At 43.8% G+C, this 19526-nt stretch overlaps 1 protein-coding gene across 1 annotated transcript; it reads right to left on the bottom strand.

Annotated features, from left to right (window-relative positions):
- Positions 1 to 10951: 10951 nt before the first annotated feature.
- Positions 10952 to 13396, bottom strand: LOC124291775 (alanine racemase-like). Its single transcript, XM_046728847.1, has 5 exons — positions 13311 to 13396; positions 12580 to 12689; positions 12209 to 12338; positions 11486 to 11583; positions 10952 to 11214 (listed from the first exon to the last, which is right to left on the bottom strand). The coding sequence occupies exons 1-5, from the start codon at positions 13394 to 13396 to the stop codon at positions 10952 to 10954; spliced, it is 687 nt and encodes a 228-aa protein (XP_046584803.1).
- Positions 13397 to 19526: the final 6130 nt, after the last annotated feature.

Raw genomic sequence — 19526 nt, 5'->3', positions numbered from 1 at the left:
CCCGCGGGCAAGTTGAAATTATATCTGTACGTGATTATGGACGCGCAACTTAATATAGACAATGGGAGATTCGTGCAAGCCATCTACTGAAGGCAGTAGGCCACTGCCTGCCGGCAAGCCATCTAGTAGGCCACTGCCTACTGATTTGCCCCGCGACCCACACTGCGCCATAGTGTGTGGGCAGACTGGTTGTGGGAAGACCGTTTTCGTGTTGGATATGTTGGAGGGGGTACTACAGGGATGTGTTCGACAACATCGTTATCATGTGCCCTACTCTGAGCATGAATAAAACGTACACGGAAAGACCTTGGGTGATGACGGACCCGGACGTACACAGAGTCGACCCGGGAACACGTCTGCAGGACTGGTTGAAAGCTCTTCACGGGAAATTTAAAGGGGAGTCGACGCTGTTCATACTGGACGACTGCAGCGCTAATCGCGAGATAACAAAAAAGAGAGACATGTTATCGTACCTGGCCTTCTCCGGCCGGCACGCAAACCACAGCGTCTGGGTACTAACGCAGAAGTTAAACTCGGTGTTGAAAGACCTCAGGGGAGCAGACGCGATGGGTGGCCTTATTTCACTGCAAGGACAGGGATTCATTCGAGGAGTGTTTGAGAGAGAACGATGTGATGAGCAAATTAGAATGGGAATCGGTGAAGAAACAGCTCGCTGAAACTAAACACGCTAAGCTCGTGCTCAAGACTGATCAACCAGTAGCCTAAAGGGTGTTTTAGCTAAGCAATGCTAAGTAAAGCTCAGCAAAGCTAAGCAAAGCTAAGCAAAGCTAAGCAATGCTAAGTAAAGCTAAGCAATGCTAAGTAAAGCTAAGCAAATGCTAAGTAAAACTTAGCTTTATCATTAGTAGCTATGGTATTTGAAGTGTTCGTGTGCAACTTAACCTTCATTTCTCTGTGTTTTGCTTGCATAGGGTATTATATTGTTAAAACTAAAACTTACTTGTTACATTATAAGATGGAGTGTGAGGAATTGCTAGAGCAACTGTTGGTGCCAGTGGACGATGATAAGCGAGAGAAACTGGTGGCGTTGGCTGTTGGCGGCAAAGCCAAACATTACTTTGGAGACTACACTCCCGATAAAATTCACAAAATGTCAGCCGAAGAAATCGATAAGCTGTACGCTAGATACGAGTCCCGGCTCGGGGCAGAGATGACAAAGACAATAGGATCGGCTATGACCCAGATATACACTGGTATTGCGTCGTACTTCCTTCCCATCCCCCCGGAGCGCCGACTTTGCCTGTGGGAGGACCTCGAGAAAGACCCTTTTATCGAACACGCCTTGAGCTCTATCAGCTGCGAGCTGTACCACAAATATGGTATGTTGTTAGCCCCGGTGACAGCGGCGATTATCACGGCAAAGCATTGTCAATTTGAGAGGAAAAATAATAATAATAGTATAGATGGATGCTGCACAGGAGGAGACACCACACCTGGGGGAAACCCCCAGGGGGGAGACCCAGACCCCTTCAGAGGAGACGGGGAAACCCCAACTGGAGGTGAACCCTCCCGAGGTGAACCCACCCCAACCCCCTACAGTCACCAGGCAGAAGAATCCTAAGAGAGTAGCTGCCGGTAAAAAACGGTGGTGTAACCAACATAAAATTATCACAGTGACTCACCCGTCTAGACTATTGTTGGTTGTAGGTGTAACTGCTGCCGTGGCTATCTCATGGTTATATACACGACACAGTGAGGGAAACCCTCACAGGGGATTCCCCACAATTAGAGGTCAACCCACATATCATGTTATAATTTAATATTTTATATCATATACATAATGTCTGAGGGGAAAACGTTCGTCAACGACGCATACCACGCCACAGTAGTCGCCAGTCTAGCCGTAGGATACGCTCGGTTGACCAAAATGGTGCTTAAACAACCGACTATCAAGCTAGATTTCAACCTGCAGGATATGGGTATGCTCATAATGAACCTTGGTATGGCGATGGCCACAAAGGACATCCTAGTAAAACAAGGGATACTACCTGAAAATATTATGAAGTAAATATAGGATGGCTACGATTGCCATGATGGTCGGTGGGGCGTTAGTAAATGCCCTAGCATTTTCCGGGAGTAATTTCCACTTCTCGAAACTACGAGAGTCACACGCGGCTGAAATACAGGCAGAAAGGAAGCGACATAACCTCGCTATTGAGAAATTACAGGTCGCACAATCCGAGTCGCTAAAAAACGCCTCCAGAGGATCGATTACATTAACGAACAACTCAGGCGTGAAAACCATGCCGTTCAAACATTCCACGATGTCGACGAGGCAGCGAGAGAATACTTCTTATTAACAGGTAAACGGTTGCAACCGCTCAATAAACCCACACTCGCTCAGTACTACACACCATCCAAGGGGCAAATGGACCGTGAACTGGTATTCATAGCGCTGGGTATAGCAGCGACTGCGTTGGTTGCGAAACAATTAGACTAAATACTCATATAAGTATGCTAAACATGAGACCTGCTCCATACCGATGCGAATACATACTTATGGGAAAGAAAGAAGCCTGTGATAGGAGATGCAGGACTCAGGGGTACTGTTGTTTCCACATGGGAAGTCCTAACTACACGTGTTCTGTGTGTGGTATAGGGGTTAAAGGGCACTACTGCCTATGTAAAGCTCACGGGGCGAACGTAGTCAGACATCATCTCATCTACGAGAATAAAAAGGCCTACATAAAAGAACGTAGGCGCCTCCTCAAGATAGACCCCCCAATTAGAGCCTGTGAACACCTAGGTATAACTATGTTTGTGGAAATTGACCCCAGGGAAAGTATACCCGGCATCAAATCTCTGGTCAAAAACATACTCAAAGATGAACTGAACTTATGGGGACGCTTCAGATTTCAGGTCATATTGGAAGTGGTATGGATTAAGGAGGGTGTTAAGTATACTCGCCCCTTCACATGTGGGCGGGACATCACAACTCAATACCAGATAAATTGTTTTACAAGTATACAGGAATACATGTACAACTTCAAGGAATACTATATCCAACAATGTAAGTACTGGATTGAAACGGCCCATCTAGTGATTTTATGATTTTTTACCTTTATGGCAGCCCAATTAGAGATTGATATTCTTAGGTGTGTGCAACTATGGCTACTATCCGCGAGCTTAAGCAGGTCGCGAGACAGAGAGGCATAATCGGGTATTCTCAAATGAGGAAGCCAGCCTTGTTGAGATTACTTAACATACAAGCCCCTCCTACGGTAAAACAATTAAAAGTCCAAGCAAAACAGCTTGGGCTCACTGGTTATTCAAACCCGGGGAGAGCCGGGTTAATCGCATTGTTATCACATGCCCCCGTAGCAAAACCTCCCACTGTAAAACAATTAAAAGCCGAGGTACGTAATTTGGGTTTAGGGGGATATTCCCGTATGAGGAAACCACAGCTTGTAGAACTATTACGGCAGAATAGAGCTATTGACCTACAGTTCGTGCGCACTGAGCGCGCTGTAGGTAACTATTTGAGAGGCTGGCGCATGCATGTTGATAGGAATATAGACATCACAGATATCAAGCCTCTGATAGCTGATAAAATAAACCAGGAACTAAACGATCTGGGAAGTATCAAGTTTCAGATCACAGTGAAAATGTTACTCGATAAGAACGTGGGGGGGGAGGGGTCACTGAGTACGTTCAGCCTTACTTCAGAGGTAGGCAAGAGGTCGTGACCCATATAGAGACCATAGACGCATCAATCGATACCAGTTTTCAGCAGATACGAGAATACCTAGAATGCAACACACACTTGGGGTCCGGACATAGCTAACTACGTGCCGTTCAGAGGCGGGTCATACCTAGACTTGCCCCCCCTACTATAGGAAAAAACATGCCATGGTCAACGTCAAGAATAGAGGAGACGATTGCCTGAGGGTAGCTATCAGGTCAGCCTTGTTTCCAGCTGACACTCATTCAGACAGGCTTTCTAGCTATCCCCAAGACGATGGGCTCAACTGGGATGGTATAGATGAACCCACCCCCATATCCCAGATAACTAAAATAGAAAAACAGAATAATCTAGCTATAAATGTCTTTGGGCACGAAGGTAACACAACAATAGTACACAGAGTCAGCCCATCGTTGGGGGAACCCCAACTGGGGGGACCCCCTCGCGTTATCAATATATTCATGATCCAGCGAGGTGACAAGTACCACTACACATGGATAAAACACTTTAGCAGGCTGTTGTATGACCAATCGGCACACAGAGAAAAGACCCACTTCTGCGAACGGTGCCTACATGGCTTCACACGAGCTGATTTATTAGAATCCCACCGGGAGGATTGCCAAGGTGTGGGGCAGACGGCTATACGAGTCGACATGCCTAAGAAAGGTGATAATATCCTAAAATTCGGTAACCACAAGAACCAAATGTCTGTGCCTTATATCATATACGCCGACTTTGAAGCCTTGGTCAAACCTGTTGAGGCTGTTGGGGGTACCCCAACCACACAGAAAACACAGGAGGATGAAGCCTGTGGGTTTGGATACGTGGTCGTCCAGTGTGATGGGAAAACGAAAGCTCCGGTAGTGTATAGGGGTCCTGACGCGGCTGAAAGGTTTCTAAAGTGTTTGCAGGAGGAAGAAAAAATTATCAGGAATGCACTGTATACAATCGCTCCCATGCGTATGACCCAAGCCGACAGGCTAGCTCATGCCTGTAGCACTAACTGCCACGTGTGTGACTTAACGGTGATTCGGTGAGAGATCACTGTCACGTAACAGGTAAGTATAGAGGCGCCGCTCACAGCGCGTGTAACCTCAAGCTTAGAATCATCCCTAAGACAATAAACATCCCCGTGGTCTTTCACAACTTGAGAGGGTACGACTCTCACTTAATCATGCAGGCCATCGCGAAAATCGATGGCAATATAACGTGCATCCCCAACAACATGGAGAGATACATTTCCTTCAGTTTAAACGGCCTGAGGTTCATCGACTCGGTTCAGTTCCTCCTGTCGTCACTCGACAGTCTGGTCAAGGCCAACGATACCTTCCCTATTACCGGTCGATACACAGACGCCGAGACTAGACCCCTGTTGATGAGGAAGGGTGTGTACCCCTATGAGTACATGGATGGTTGGGCCAAGTTCGCCGAGACCAGACTATCCCCCATCAGAGAATTTTACAGCAATCTGACCGACTCAGCAATATCCCAAGACGATTACTCACATGCTATTAATGTATGGGATAAACTGGGTTGTAAGAATCTGGGTGACTATCACGACCTGTACTTGAGGACAGATGTACTGCTGTTAGCTGACGTGTTTGAGACGTTTAGGCAGACATGTTTCAAGCAGTATAAACTCGACCCCGCATGGTATTACACCAGCCCAGGTCTGTCGTGGGATGCCTTGCTTAAAAAGACCGGAGTTAAGTTGGAATTGCTTACAGATTATGACATGCACCTATTCATTGAGAAAGGCTTGCGAGGCGTGATCTCCATGGCAACCAAACGATACGCGAAAGCAAATAATCAATACGTGAAGGGCTACGACCCGAGCAAGCCAACCAATCATATTCTCTACCTCGACGCCAACAACCTGTACAGCTGGGCTATGAGCCAGTATCTACCCACAGGGGGATTCGAATGAGCGTCACCCATTGATGTTATGAGCATCGCGGACGATTCGAACAAAGGTTATATCCTCGAGGTTGACTTAGAGTACCCCAAGGCATTACACACATCACACAACAGCTACCCCCTGGCCCCCGAACGTATGAGGGTTAACCCAGACTGGATGTCTGAGTACCAACATAACTTGTTAGGTGGGCGGGTGGCAGACGTTGAAAAACTCGTGCCCAACTTAATGAATAAGACCAAATACATCGTTCACTATCGCAACCTACAGTTGTACCTGTCGTTGGGTATGAGGCTGACCAAAATACACAGGGTGCTCGTGTTCAACCAGAGCCCATGGATGGAGCCCTACATCAGAATGAACACAGACCTCCGAAAGCTGGCCACCAGTGACTTTGAGAAAAATCTCTACAAGCTCATGAACAACTCGGTGTTTGGCAAGACTATGGAGAACCTGAGGAAACGCGTGACCGTGAAGCTGGTTCGGTCGAATGAGGAAGACAAGCTCAGGAGACTGATAGCCAGCCCGGCATTCAACCGGAGCAAGATATTCACCAACGACCTGGTTGCCCTACACATGAAGAAAAGCCACATCAAATTCAACCGGCCTGTTTACGTGGGGATGAGCATCCTCGATTTATCCAAACACCTGACGTACGACTTTTACTACAACGAGCTGAAGAAACAGTACGATGACAGGTGTGAAGTGCTGTACACTGACACGGATTCCCTGTTGATGGAGATTCGAACCGAGGACGTGTACGAGGACATGAAGAAACGCCTCGATTTGTATGACACCAGCGACTACCCCAAGGACCATGCCATACACAGCACGGTAAATAAAAAGGTCCTAGGTAAGATGAAGGACGAGTGTGCTGGCACGCCCATAGCCGAGTACATAGGTTTGAGGCCTAAGATGTACTCCATACTGAAAGCCGACAATGGTGAGATCCGGAAGGCTAAGGGTGTTAAGAAGTACGTGGTTAAACAACACATCAAACACGCCAGATTCAAGGAAGCCCTGTTCAAGACCCGTACCTTTAGGCATAAAATGAACACACTTAGAAGTGATGGCCATAGGATATACGGACTTACTATAAACAAGACGTCCCTGTCGCCGATGGACACTAAACGTTGGATAGCTATTGATGGGATAAACACGTACGCGTACGGGCATGAGAAAATTGAACCAAGAACATAGGTATATATAAGTACCCTGTCGGGACGACATGTCACGGAACCAGAGAAAGTTTGAGGCTATTTACTATAGCCCGCGTGGGTACTGGAAAGGAACTAGCGCTGTAGATAAGCTGGCTAAAATGGCGCGAGTACCGCCGGAGGAGGCCAAAGCGTGGCTTGAAAAACAAGCACTTTGGCAGATCTATTTGCCGCCACCACGCTACGTGCCTAGAAGGAAGTTTGGTATTAACATACCCAATAGCGTTCACCAGGCAGACCTACTTTCCTACCCCACGACAAGAGGTACAAGTATGCCTTAACCGTAGTGGACGTAGCCAGTCGCTACAAGGAAGCCGAACCCTTGACCGCGAAAGATTCGGCCCAGGTAGCCAGAGGATTCGAACGCATATACAAACGCAGTCCGCTGACGTGGCCAACAGAGCTGCAAGTTGACCCCGGGCAGGAGTTCATGGGTGTCGTGTCACACCAGTTAGACACGATACAAAGGTCAGGCGTGGCACGGCTGGAGCCCATCGCAGCCAAGCCATAGTTGAGAGATTCAATAGAACTTTGGCTGAGCGCTTATTCGGGCATCAGTATGCGAGGGAGATGGCCAACCCGGGGAAGCGATCGACTGAATGGGTCGCTAGGTTGCCTAAGGTGGTGTCGGCAATCAACCATGAAGCCACCCGTCTCACCGGCAAGAAACCGGTAGACGCTATCAAACTAAAATCAATAGTGGCAGAGTCGGCTGCTCCATTGCGTGGGAAAGAGAAACAGATACCAGATAGGGCCCTAGTGAGGTATCTATACCAGCCGGGGGAACACGAGGGTGATAGCCGTAAGCGAGCCACTGACCCAATATGGTCAGTCAAAACTTACAACATAGATAAAGTGGACATGAAAGCAGACGAGCCTAACTTGTACTACTTGAGGGATGGGCCAGGTAGAGGGCTCGTAAGAGCGGAATTATTGATCGTACCGTAAGGCACAGTGTTACCTCCAGTCAACACGGCATAGCGGCACGTGGAGTGATGATACAATCCCAGGATAGACCCGTTAAACCGACACACTTCAGCCATGTCCCCGGTGCGGGTTGTGAGGTGTACATGTGGAGTTCGTATCCCGCTAGCGTCTCAAACTTTTTTATAGTAGGGGGAATGGGGGGCCTGAACAAAAGCCTTATTTGTGAAATAAGGCTTTGCAGAGGCTTTTGTTGGACTTGGTCCAAAACCCCCATTGTATATACTACTCCGTTACCAGGGTGGCATTTACCATTCAGATTTCTTAGTAGGGATCAGAATTCCTTTTGATGTTTTACAATATTTTCTAATGTTTGTCTCTGTTTTTGCACATAATTTTGTCGTTACATACATTCAGCTTTGTGCCTATGTCTAGCGAGATTATATGCATGTATCTCTGCCATTTGACTTTCTGAATATATTTAAACACCTGAATCTACTGCGTTTCAGTTCATCACATTCTCTATCAAACCATTTCTCATCATTGTTATGTGTATTTCTAATATATCTTTTCATACCACACGTCGCGAGTGATAGTGCTTCTACTTAGTAATCAATGCTCTTGTTGATATTTCCAAACATTTCTTCAATTGACTTACTAAGTAGGTCTTGTATCTTATCAGTTAATAATTTTTTCCTAAAGCTTTCCTCCAGTTTCATATCCCAGACATATTTATCCGCTATGACTTGTATGTTCACGCTTCTACTATCATTGTTCTGATACACACAGGTTGTACTATCAGATAGTCTACAACACTGCATCCAAGTCACGGCACTTATGAAATTGTAATCACCGCGTTTTGAATCCAAGGCACATCTTCCGTTCACAATGTGAATGTTGATAGTTAAACTCATGTCTAACAGAAATCTACCAAAATTATTTACACCTTTGTCCACCGAATACCGTGTCATATTGAAATAATCTAAAATGGTTACGACCCTCTGTGTATTAAACCCTAAGTGTCTTCAATGAAGTCAGGGTTTGTACTAGTGCGGGCAATAAATCACCTCCACACATAATGTGTAAACTGAGGTGCGAGGATATGATGTCTATTATAAACCGACAGTGACGTCACTCTATTGTTCTTAGGGGGCACTTTTTCTCGTAATATCCCTCAAATCTGATACAATCTCGCTTCCTCGGGCAATTATCTAAATAATGTCCCTCTGTCCCGGACAATTATCTTAATAACGTCCCTCTGCCCGGTGATTTTCTGAGGAATAGCCCTTGACTTTGATTTATTACTTTTTTTTGAAGATTGATACGACTTTGTCTTGCCATCACTGAATGCGATCTTAAAATATGACATTATTGATAATTTCCAACATGTAGTGCCGACACCCGGTATTGAAATTATATCTAAAGTATATCTTCGGTCGGTTTATAAGTTGATATATCGATGACCCGTGGGCATTATTGAAAGTAAGCCCTTCCTCGGGAAGCGGGCTTACTTTTCAATAATGCCCACGGGTCATGTTATATCCTACACATTGGTCCTCTAGGAAGAGGCTGATCCCATTTCTATTTGTAATATTTGTTTGATCATACCACGATGAATTCTCTGGGTGCACACAGGAGTACAATATATCCTGATCCAATCCAAACAAAGATTTGTCAAATATTATAGATATTGCATTTGTGACAGATGTAAACCATTTAATGAATTTGGCGACATCATGTATAATCCGAGTTATTATACCCCCAGGGAGCCTGCCGAGATGTGATATTCGCAGGTTTAATTTGCAAATAGACTTAAATCAGGGAATATATGCGTGAGGCCAACTTCTCATAGCCAAGATTCTGTTAAACCTATAATATCAAACCTATAATATCAAGTTCTCCTGTCCATAATTAACACTAGAACTACCTTTTGCCTCTGCCACAAGCCCGTTCCCCGTATATAAGAATCACCTATCTGCTTTGTATCTCCTCAGTCTATGAAGTTTATGGCACTGAAAGCGCGTCAAAGCGTTAGCAATTCTGACATCTTGCTATTTTATCACCGATCTTAGTTTGACAGACATCCACTTGTCCTCCCAATGGCACATCTTTACAATGAAGGGCCTTGATGTTTTGATAGATTTGGTAGCGAGATTCTGTGGGCTATTTCTATATCACGAGGGAAGGTATTTCTCGTGTGGCTCTGGCTTTGTTTAGGATTTTCAAGGCCTTGGTTTTGCATTGTGTATAAGTTTCTTTCTCGTCTTCGGCTATATTATATAATACTAAATTATTTCTCCGATTACGACGTTCCTGGTCTTCTAATCGGGCTTCTGGAAACTTTCCATCTGCTCAGCTTTGGCCTGTTCATCCTCTGGTATTCTATTCCTGTTTTGTTACTTCACCTCTGAGATCTTGGATTTCTGCTTTGGTAGATTTTACGCCCTCTTTTATCGAGCTTATTTCTTTAGTAAGTCTATCTTCTGTTTGCTTTATTTGGGCTATAAGTGCATCTTTCATTGTATCTAGTTGGGATGATTGAGGTCCAGGGTTCGACTCAACACCACCCGCTAGTATAATCAAGGATGGGAGGCATACAAGGGTGGGCAGACAAGCAGTAACTGAGCCAGTATCCCATTTTCGACAGGAAAACAATGTTCCATGCTGCTGAATACTGACACAAACCTCCCTGACACATGGAAGCTGGCGTCATCCACCAGTACTGTTTCTTCAAGCCGTACCTGATCCTGCAGTGGTTAGGAGTAGAAGCAGAGACCCGCACATCGTATACCCGCAATATCATAATGATAGTCGAACATATGTGTATAAGTGAGATGAAGTCCTGAGTGTGACACCCATACTTAGACACCCATCTGTCTACCATTAGTACCACCTGGTGTCTTTTCTTACTCTTGAAACAATCTGTTTGGAAAAGTCCACAAAGTTTGTTCACGATAATGGACATAGCTCTTCGTTGCAAATCCATACCATGACCAGTGGCTTGTAACGAAGGATATAATCCGCCACAATCCAGAATCAACGACCGTTTGTGACTGAGACACGACAGCATTTAGAATGTAAGGAAAGAGGGACAACTCGCGTCCCGCAAGGGAGCTAACTCTGTCAACATACCCTTGCCTCAACACCTGGAAGATGGTCAGACAAGATTCCTCCACGATCAACAATCCACTATCATCTCTCGTCTGTCACCAAGGATTTCGTGACAGCTACAACATGTCCGCCAGACAAAAACACGCGAGGTAGTCTGGCAGCTAGACTTGTCGTCACCTCGTGAGGGATTGTGCCGAGAGTAGCAGCCATCTTTGTCACGCTGTTGGGGAAGGTGAAGTCGTCAGTGATGATGTTGAACGTTGTGGACGAAGGCTTTGGTTCATCCAAGCGGACTGTGATGGCGTCCATGGACACTCTCCCAACAACCGGAAGTTGGGGACCATCTAAAATAATGAGTGAATTATGGTTAACACGGCACTGAACCTAGATGTCAAAATACGGTAAGGCCAAAGGTCTGTGATAAGGATGCAACATCTTAGTAAACATGTGACGAAACGAAACCTATGTGAGGGACATTCACTTTTTCCTGAGGTAGTGTCATGTTAGGACACGGACGCTTGGGATTACTCTTGGAATTCAACTGGATGCTGCCCACTCCTTACCCTGTTTCTAAAAATAGCCAGAGACATCTATAATACTGACAAACGGCCTCACCTTCATCCAGAGACACCACACCTCTGTTCGACAACAGCCTGTTGTACCCATCTGCATAGCCCAGACTGAAGGTTGCAATGGTCTCTGTAGCCCGAGTCCTGAAAGCAGAAAGAACCATCTGTCATCCTAGGATTTGGTATGTTTTATATAAAGGCGACAAAACCCATTCCACATCGACAAGGATCCTCTGCCAAAAGCAATGTCGATAGTACGATTTCGACTATATCATGAACCTGTGTTTATATATCAATGCCACCTACCCTGCCTTTTTAATTCGTCGGTCAATGTTGATTACATATTCTAATCAGACATATTGAATGTTTATCACTACACTCACAGTCCCGTCTGGTGGCTAGACAAACCAGGGGTAGATTCTGGACATTAATAATTGCCAAACCACAATTTACTATGTATAGGTTAATCACTCTTTTAAGTTTATTTAAATAACTACCGTAGTGAGGGTGATTAAACAGCTTACACCACGAGGGCATACTTATTTAATATGCGTGTAATGTATTAGGCATGATGAAGATGATCAAAACGATAAGTTTATTGTTTTTAAATAGAAATAATTGCCCTAGGGCACTTATCCAGTTATGCTAATAAAACACTTCCAAGAACAATGGACATAACTTTCCCTAGTGGTTTAAATATAGCTATCTGCAGCGCGATCCCACCCGGGAGGTAAACAGGACAGCATCTTATCTTGTTATTTTTGCTTACACGTAGGTGTTGTCATATCCCACGACCCTCCCCTGGGGCAGTTGCTTGATGAGGGTGGGGCGAGCTCGCCGCGAGAGAACGGGTCTCAGTCCCAGAGACTCCACCAACTCAGCAGTCTCCGTGATTGGTTCTGTAAATACCAGGACGCGTTATACATCATGCCTTTGTCTACATTGTCTTCAATAGCCGCACAAAACAACCTTACCAAGCAGTTTGAAATGTTCTCTTCTGTACACTACACTAATTCATTTCATAATCCCATCTTGCCTATGTGGTTATTCAGCAAGGTAGGTTCGTTGTCAAGAGCTACCACTTGAAGCAAGCAGCCCTGCCGCAATTATACTTGGGAGTGATGTGGAAGACAGCCTGACCTGGAGGAAGCCCGTACATGCAGATCCCGGGTCTGATGAAGTCCAGCTGTGTCCCCAATCCTCCGATGATGGCGGCGGAGCTGGCGACATGCACCTTCACGCCATTTGCCCTGTAGACAATACACAAAGTCATCTTTACTACATGACTATTGTTTCATATTTATTTTGAGGTATCAGGGCTGCGTCATCAAACAGCTATGTATATGCAATGAAGATAATTTCTTAACGGGCGCAGGACTAACATCTAGTCTCTGAAATTTATATATTTTACAGAAGAATTGTTCTTAAATTATATTCATAAAATATAGTAAATAGGAGCCCAGAGACTTTTTCATTTTCAGAAACTGCAGTATTCTAGACTTGTCACATATTCTAGGCTTACACGGGCTGTATTGGGTATATTTGTGTGACAGACTAAACCGGAGCTTGAATGAGTCAAGACATGTTATCTTGGCATATAAGAGTTTGAGATATGCATACGTGGAACCATTTTCAAATATTTTCTATAATCTTTAGCATCTAGTTACACATCCATACACAATACTTTAAGTTTAACTATTTCGTGACCTTCAACCTGTGCCCCGGTAGGGAAATTTGCAGCCTCGCTGACATAGCTGATCAAGGTTCCACCACACAGCATATCAGTAAATTTTTCTGACAATGCGCCAGCATGCAGTAGGTTAGAAACCACACAAATGTTTCACAGAGATACCAGGGTGTATATGGTCTACCTGAGTGGTTCTACCAGAGTCATAAATGTGTTCAGCTGCTGCTTGGTAAAGAGGGGGTTGTCCCAGGCCTGGGAAAAGTGCGTCATCACACTGTGGATAGTTAGACCGTGTGTCTGGCAGAACTGCAAGGAGACAATTGTAATACCAACCAGAGATCGCTGCATGCAATCTCCAAAAAGGATGTTATCGATGAACCAACATGCAATGTCAGATACATAGGTACATGTTTGCAAATTAACAATTGTGGTATTCAGTCAAGTTCATTAAGCGATAACTAAATCACAGACTCATCCTGTGCTCAACTCTTTTCCCGATGCATTACGCACATTCGCACAACAGGCGTCTGTTGAACTAGGAACGTAGTCATGGAAACGAATAAGGGAAAGCATGAATGTACAAGTGTTCCTTTATTTATTTCCAGATTTTCACCCACAGTGCAATAGAAAGCATCAAGAAACCCGGGAAAAGAGTATAGGAACACTGGCGCTTTCGTGTGTTACTTTATTCGTTTCCATGAGTATATTATTCCAACACATGTGGTATGGAGAAACGTTCTTTATAATGCAGCATACTATCCAAAACGGTGTCCATGTTAATTTCGGAATACCACAAGGACCTACTTGTATAAGAAAGGGGAAGTCGTGAGTCTGACACCCGTTCCTGGACATCCCCGTGTCAATCTTCAGTACCACCTGGTGTCTCTCCCTCACCTAGAAATAACTGACACCTTCTAAATCCACACAACACACTGTGCACATATCTTGCTCTATGCAATGAAACCCCTTTAATCTGAACCCTGAATGTCATCACCACGAAAAGTTTTGCACTTCGACATAGAAATCTACAAGTGTTCTTTCGAAAAAGTTATTGGAAAACGCACTGGAATTTTAGTTACCCTCTCCTTTAAAGTGATGAAATGGTTGTTACTGTTGACTTGGTTACAGGAGCTGTTGTAACTTACAGGGTCTTTTGTGATTGCCTTACGCCATTCCTTGAGGAATTTTAGTTCCGCCACCGTCGGTGTCAACGTATACTTCACCAATATAGGGATGTCCTCCTCGATGGCGTTACCTGTGATACAAATAAACCTTCTGAGGACGTTGAAAAGAAACTATATCGAGACGGCACCAGCACTGTAACAAATAGTTCGAATCCAAAACACCGCGAGTTCATTGTCCCATAATTTTGACGCGTTTAAGGTCTAGCGCTTTCTATGTTTGGAGAGTTTAATGGTTTGAAGAATGGAGACACTTGGATGTCTAAATCAGTGATCAGATACCCTTTGAGTGAGATGTCTGTGTCCCAGAAATACTGTTACTTATACACAAACAACACATTAGGAACACATCACTCTTGAAACGCACCTGAAACCTTTACCTGTGCTAACACATCACTCTTGAAACGCACCTGAAACCTTTACCTGTGCTACGGATATTGTTTATGTCACAAATGTCATTTTTTCTAATACTATTGTTACTTTGCAATGGAAATTGTTGTTAAACAATGTCGTGATTGCATTGCATTGTTTCTGGCAAGATTCAGCAGATGCTGTTTTTAACGACGATTTCTTTTCAGGAACGTGTGTTTTACTATCTAATGTAAGCAGTTGTGTGGGAGTAACTATTGTTTGATGTGTATCGTGTAATTGTTTGATCGCCATTGTAGAAGTTTATGGATGACAACTTCCTGTTTACTGCATAGAGCGACGTTTCGATGTCGATTCTTACATCGTTATCAAGCTAGAGGTGACTACAACCAAACGTTTTTATTCTAAACATGTTTACAGTGCATGAAGAGGGTGAGATGGGTTAATAATCCCTTTAAAGAGTTTTTCAGTTACTTAAGAAGAAAAATACCTAAAATCAGTATGTGTCCCTGTATCCCTGCCTGCCTGAGCTGAGCGCCTTCCCCTAAGGTAGCGACGGCGAAGTGCCCGACCCCCCGGGACTCCAGATACCGGGATATCTCCACGCTGCCATGACCGTAGGCGTTGGCTTTCACCACTGCTATGATGTCTGTTAGAAAGAAAGGCGTTGACTTAAAAGTAGATGACTTAAGGTATGTTAAATGAATATGATCAGCAAGTCTCTTTCACCTCGAAATCGATTCATAGAATAATGCATATCGACTTTAAGGGCGAACACAGCCTTTTGAGACAGGGGCACGGTTCATTTTCACTCGCGCAGACGCGTGCATGCATGCACGCACGCACGCACGCACACACACAACACACTCCCTGGATCCGCCTAAGGACATGTCATGTTTGGACATCTACTACGTAGATCATAGTTAATGATCTTTACCTGTATGGGGCGAACATCGTTGCTTGAGAATGGAGATGTTCTTGAAGAGGACGTCGAGCTTTATACGAAGGAAGGTGCTGCGTCCGGCCCAGGGGTACAACTCAGCGTCTGGGGGTGGGGGTTCCATCTCGCCGTTATGGGACGTGGTCCTGCTAGAGTAAGCTTTAACATTCATTCACTTTCCATTACATATTGAACGTTTCCTAACACGTTACACCTACATCAAAGGTCTTTCACTATCGAGCCTGGACCAGGTAAACCAGCGTGCAATCAACCAGGCCACCTGACCCGACCTTCCCAGCCGAACAGTGAACATCCGGGTTAGAATTGATCTTCAGTAACCCATGCTTGTCGTAAGAGGCGACTAACGGGATCGGGTGGTCAGGCTCGCTGACTTGGTGGACACATGTCATCGTATCCCAGTTGCCTAGATCGTCTGGTCCAGACTTGATTATTTACAGACCGCCTCCATCTAGCTGGAATATTGCTGAGTGCGAAAAACTAAGCTCACTCACATCTACTCTTACCTGTAATGGATATCACGAATAGATTGAATAGGTGTTGCGACTTGAATGAATCGGCTTATTCAATTAAGGTATTTACGGAACTGTTGAAGTAAGACTGTGTAAGTAATACATGCCTAACCTGACCAAATCTACCCTTGTTGTTGTTTGTGTGTAAGTGCTGTATTTGTCCCGTTCCTGTACATTCCGACTCCAGGACATATTAACATATTCGTGAACTGTCATAAGTCATGTCTAACTTATAAAGCAGCCTTTAGTCAACATATTATGAACTTTTCCCCGCACACCCTGTATCCAATTTGCAATAGAAAGTTCTCTTTATTCAACATGCTCTGGCGAGCGCGGGCTTTTTGAAAAGCGCGGGCTTTCTGTCATCATCAAATCCTTCAATACCTCCCACTACTCCTATGCTGACGTTACTCAGCTTGTGAATACCTTTACACCAGATACAGCAGCAGCTACTTTCAAGAACATTGAAAACTGCACAACCAAGATACAAACATGGACGACAAGTAGAGTTTTAGAACTGAATGATGATCAAACTGAAGTATTACCTATTGGCAGATCACAACAATTGAAGATTATCACAAGTGATAGTATAACAATAGGTTCCTCACAGGTTGCTTTTTCTCCTTTGGTGAAGGATCTTGGCGTATTGCTAGAGTCGGATCTCGCCATGGATGTACATATCGACAGACTTTGTAAAACCTGCTATTTTCATTTGCGCAGGATTGGGAACATCCGGTAGTACATCACAGATGAAAGCGCGAAGATTCTAGTCAGATGTCTAATTTCCTCCAGATAAGATTAGTGCAACGGACTGCTTGCTGGTCTTAACAGGGCTCAGCATAAAAGACTGCAGAAAATACAGAATACGGCCGCCCGCATTATATCGTAACAGTCAAAATCATGTCGCATTACTCCAGTCCTCAAATCACTTCATTGGCTCCCAATTGAATCACGTATCAACTTTAAAGTTCTCTGCACTGTCTACAAATGCCTCCAACCAAGCCCCATCCTACCTCACTGACCTGATCACTGTATACACACCAGCCAGAACTCTTCGATCTCAGAACCAGCTCCTACTTACTGGACCAACTTTTCGACTTTCCTCATTTGGTAAACTATCGTTCTCTCTTGCAGCCCCAAGACTATGGAATTCATTGCCAGTCCAAATCAAAGACTCTTATTCTCTGACAGCTTTCAAATCACGACTTAAGGCTTACCTTTTCTCCTCTGTATATACCTGACTCTCTCCCTCATCCCCCCTGCGCTTTGAGCATGCACTAGTGTGTTGATTATAGCGCATAACAAATGTCCATTATTATTATTATTATTTTAAATCTGGGTGCATTCACCGTTATATACAAGTAAGGGTGATATGACTACCTCGTAATTGCGCGCATCATATCAGCTATGCTTTGTTTTCGTTTCATGAAAGGTTTCATTCAGAGTAGCATGAGTGCATTAGATAAAACACGGGTTCATTCACCTTTCTAACCTGTGACGTCATGCATCCATTTCAATATTCATCAGTTATCGTGCATACTAATCACGGATAAGCCGGACGCAGTACGAGCGGACCCTTTCTGTAAGTTACTGAAGTCTGTTTATAAGGTCACGATGGACTCTCAAAGGGAGCAGTAATTGCGATCAGATGACAATACTAGTCAAACCTACCTCTCAATAGGACCGTTCACAGTGTTTGGGCACAATTATTCGTCGCTACATGTCCTCTGAAGCAAACGCCCCCACGACACGGAATACACGTTATCTAGACATTTACCAGGTGCGTTTACCTTGGCGATATGCTTATGATCATCGGTCAGTTCGTTCAGTATTAAATTTATAATAATGAATAATAATGAACACAGACTAACTTCACTATCACTTTAATTCACTTCACTCTCATGGGCATGACCTGTATTTATGAAATTTATAATTCAATATTGATAAAACTTGATGTTCATTGATGCCTGTTAAAGCAGTCTGTGTTATAACGGCAATCTCTGGATGGTCAGATTGTTGCGACATCGCCAAAGATATAGTGTGCGACGTTACACAGCAAACGGACATAGACGTGTACAACAAAGCACGAATAGGTGATTTTACAACCGCATCAAAAATAGGTTGAAAGCATGCGAGGCTATTTTTTAGGTATATTTGTCTGAGTTTTTCTAAAGTACTCACGGAAATAGAAATAAAATGGCTTTGGTCATGTATTTCGTAGTTTTGAACAGAACTAAAGTTTAATTGTTCAATATTTTATGACAATCGTTTTTCCTAACGATTTTTTGCAATAATTATAGACCAGTTGCCTTGACATGTTCTCTTTCTAAGGTATTTGATAAATGTATATTTAAGCAACTTCTTCTTGTACAATGATATCATAACCACCTCACAACCTTGATTCAAACCTGGAGATTCAACTGTTTATCAGTTAACCGATTTATATCATGTGATCTCTAAAGCCTTGGATGATGGAACGGAAGTTCGCGCTGTATTCTGTGATATCAGTAATGCGTTTGATCGTGTTTTGACATGAAAGTTTACTAGTGAAATTAAAGTCAACCCGAACAAGTGGTAATATTTTGGATTGGTTTGGGAGTTACCTTAGTAATGGCTATATGTCAAATTATAAACCTGTTCTAGACGGAGTTCCTCAGGGCTCGGTTTTAGGACCTCTGTTATTCCTTGTTTATATTAATGATGTTAAACGTTTAGCTGACGATACATCCTTATATCTATTTATTGAAGACCCTGAATCCACAACCGCTATACTGAATAGTGACTTAGAACGTATATCAGACTAGACAGGTAAATGGCAAGTTAAATTTAGTCCTACCAAAACGGGAGCCATGCTATTCTCGACTAAAATAAATTCTAGTCCTAAATTACCTCTTCGAATGAATGATGTTCTTGTACCTGAAGTAAGTGATCACAAACACCTAGGACATGTTTTTCAGGAAGATGGAAAATCATATTGAATATCTTGCCCTTAAGGTGAGTCCATTGACAAATTATTTACGCAGTCTAAAATACAGGCTAAATCGAAGAACGCTTGAAATCATGTACAAATCTTTAATCTTACCCATATTTGACTACTGCGATAACATTTGGGATAATTGTAATAATGAACAAGTAAAAATATTAGAGAACTTACACTTAGATGCTCTTCGAACAATATGTAGAGCAGTACGAGAAACCAGTCATTAAAAACTTTACAGGGAAACGTTGTTTTGCTCACTGTCAGACAGACGGTAATACCATCAGTTATGTCTATTTTATGAAATGGTCAATGGACTGACTCCTAAATACCTATATTTATGGGTCCCACCTAATATCTCCAGCATAACAGGATAACACCTTCGTAACTGTAACGACTTTCA

This window comes from Haliotis rubra, unplaced genomic scaffold, assembly GCF_003918875.1.
Source record: "Haliotis rubra isolate DU_JTF1 unplaced genomic scaffold, ASM391887v1 Scf5, whole genome shotgun sequence".
Classification (NCBI taxonomy): Eukaryota; Metazoa; Mollusca; class Gastropoda; order Lepetellida; family Haliotidae; genus Haliotis; species Haliotis rubra.
This window is presented reverse-complemented; position numbering and strand designations above follow the sequence as displayed.

Excerpts from the sequence above, each read along its gene's own strand:
- LOC124291775 (XM_046728847.1), bottom strand. The coding sequence starts at position 13,396 with ATGACGCACTTTTCCCAGGCCTGGGACAACCCCCTCTTTACCAAGCAG. Across the intron at positions 11,584-12,208 it reads GGATATGACAACACCTACGT|GACTCGGGCTACAGAGACCA; the intron begins GTAAGCAAAAAT and ends TTCTGCTTTCAG. Across the intron at positions 11,215-11,485 it reads TGTGGTGTCTCTGGATGAAG|ATGGTCCCCAACTTCCGGTT; the intron begins GTGAGGCCGTTT and ends TCATTATTTTAG.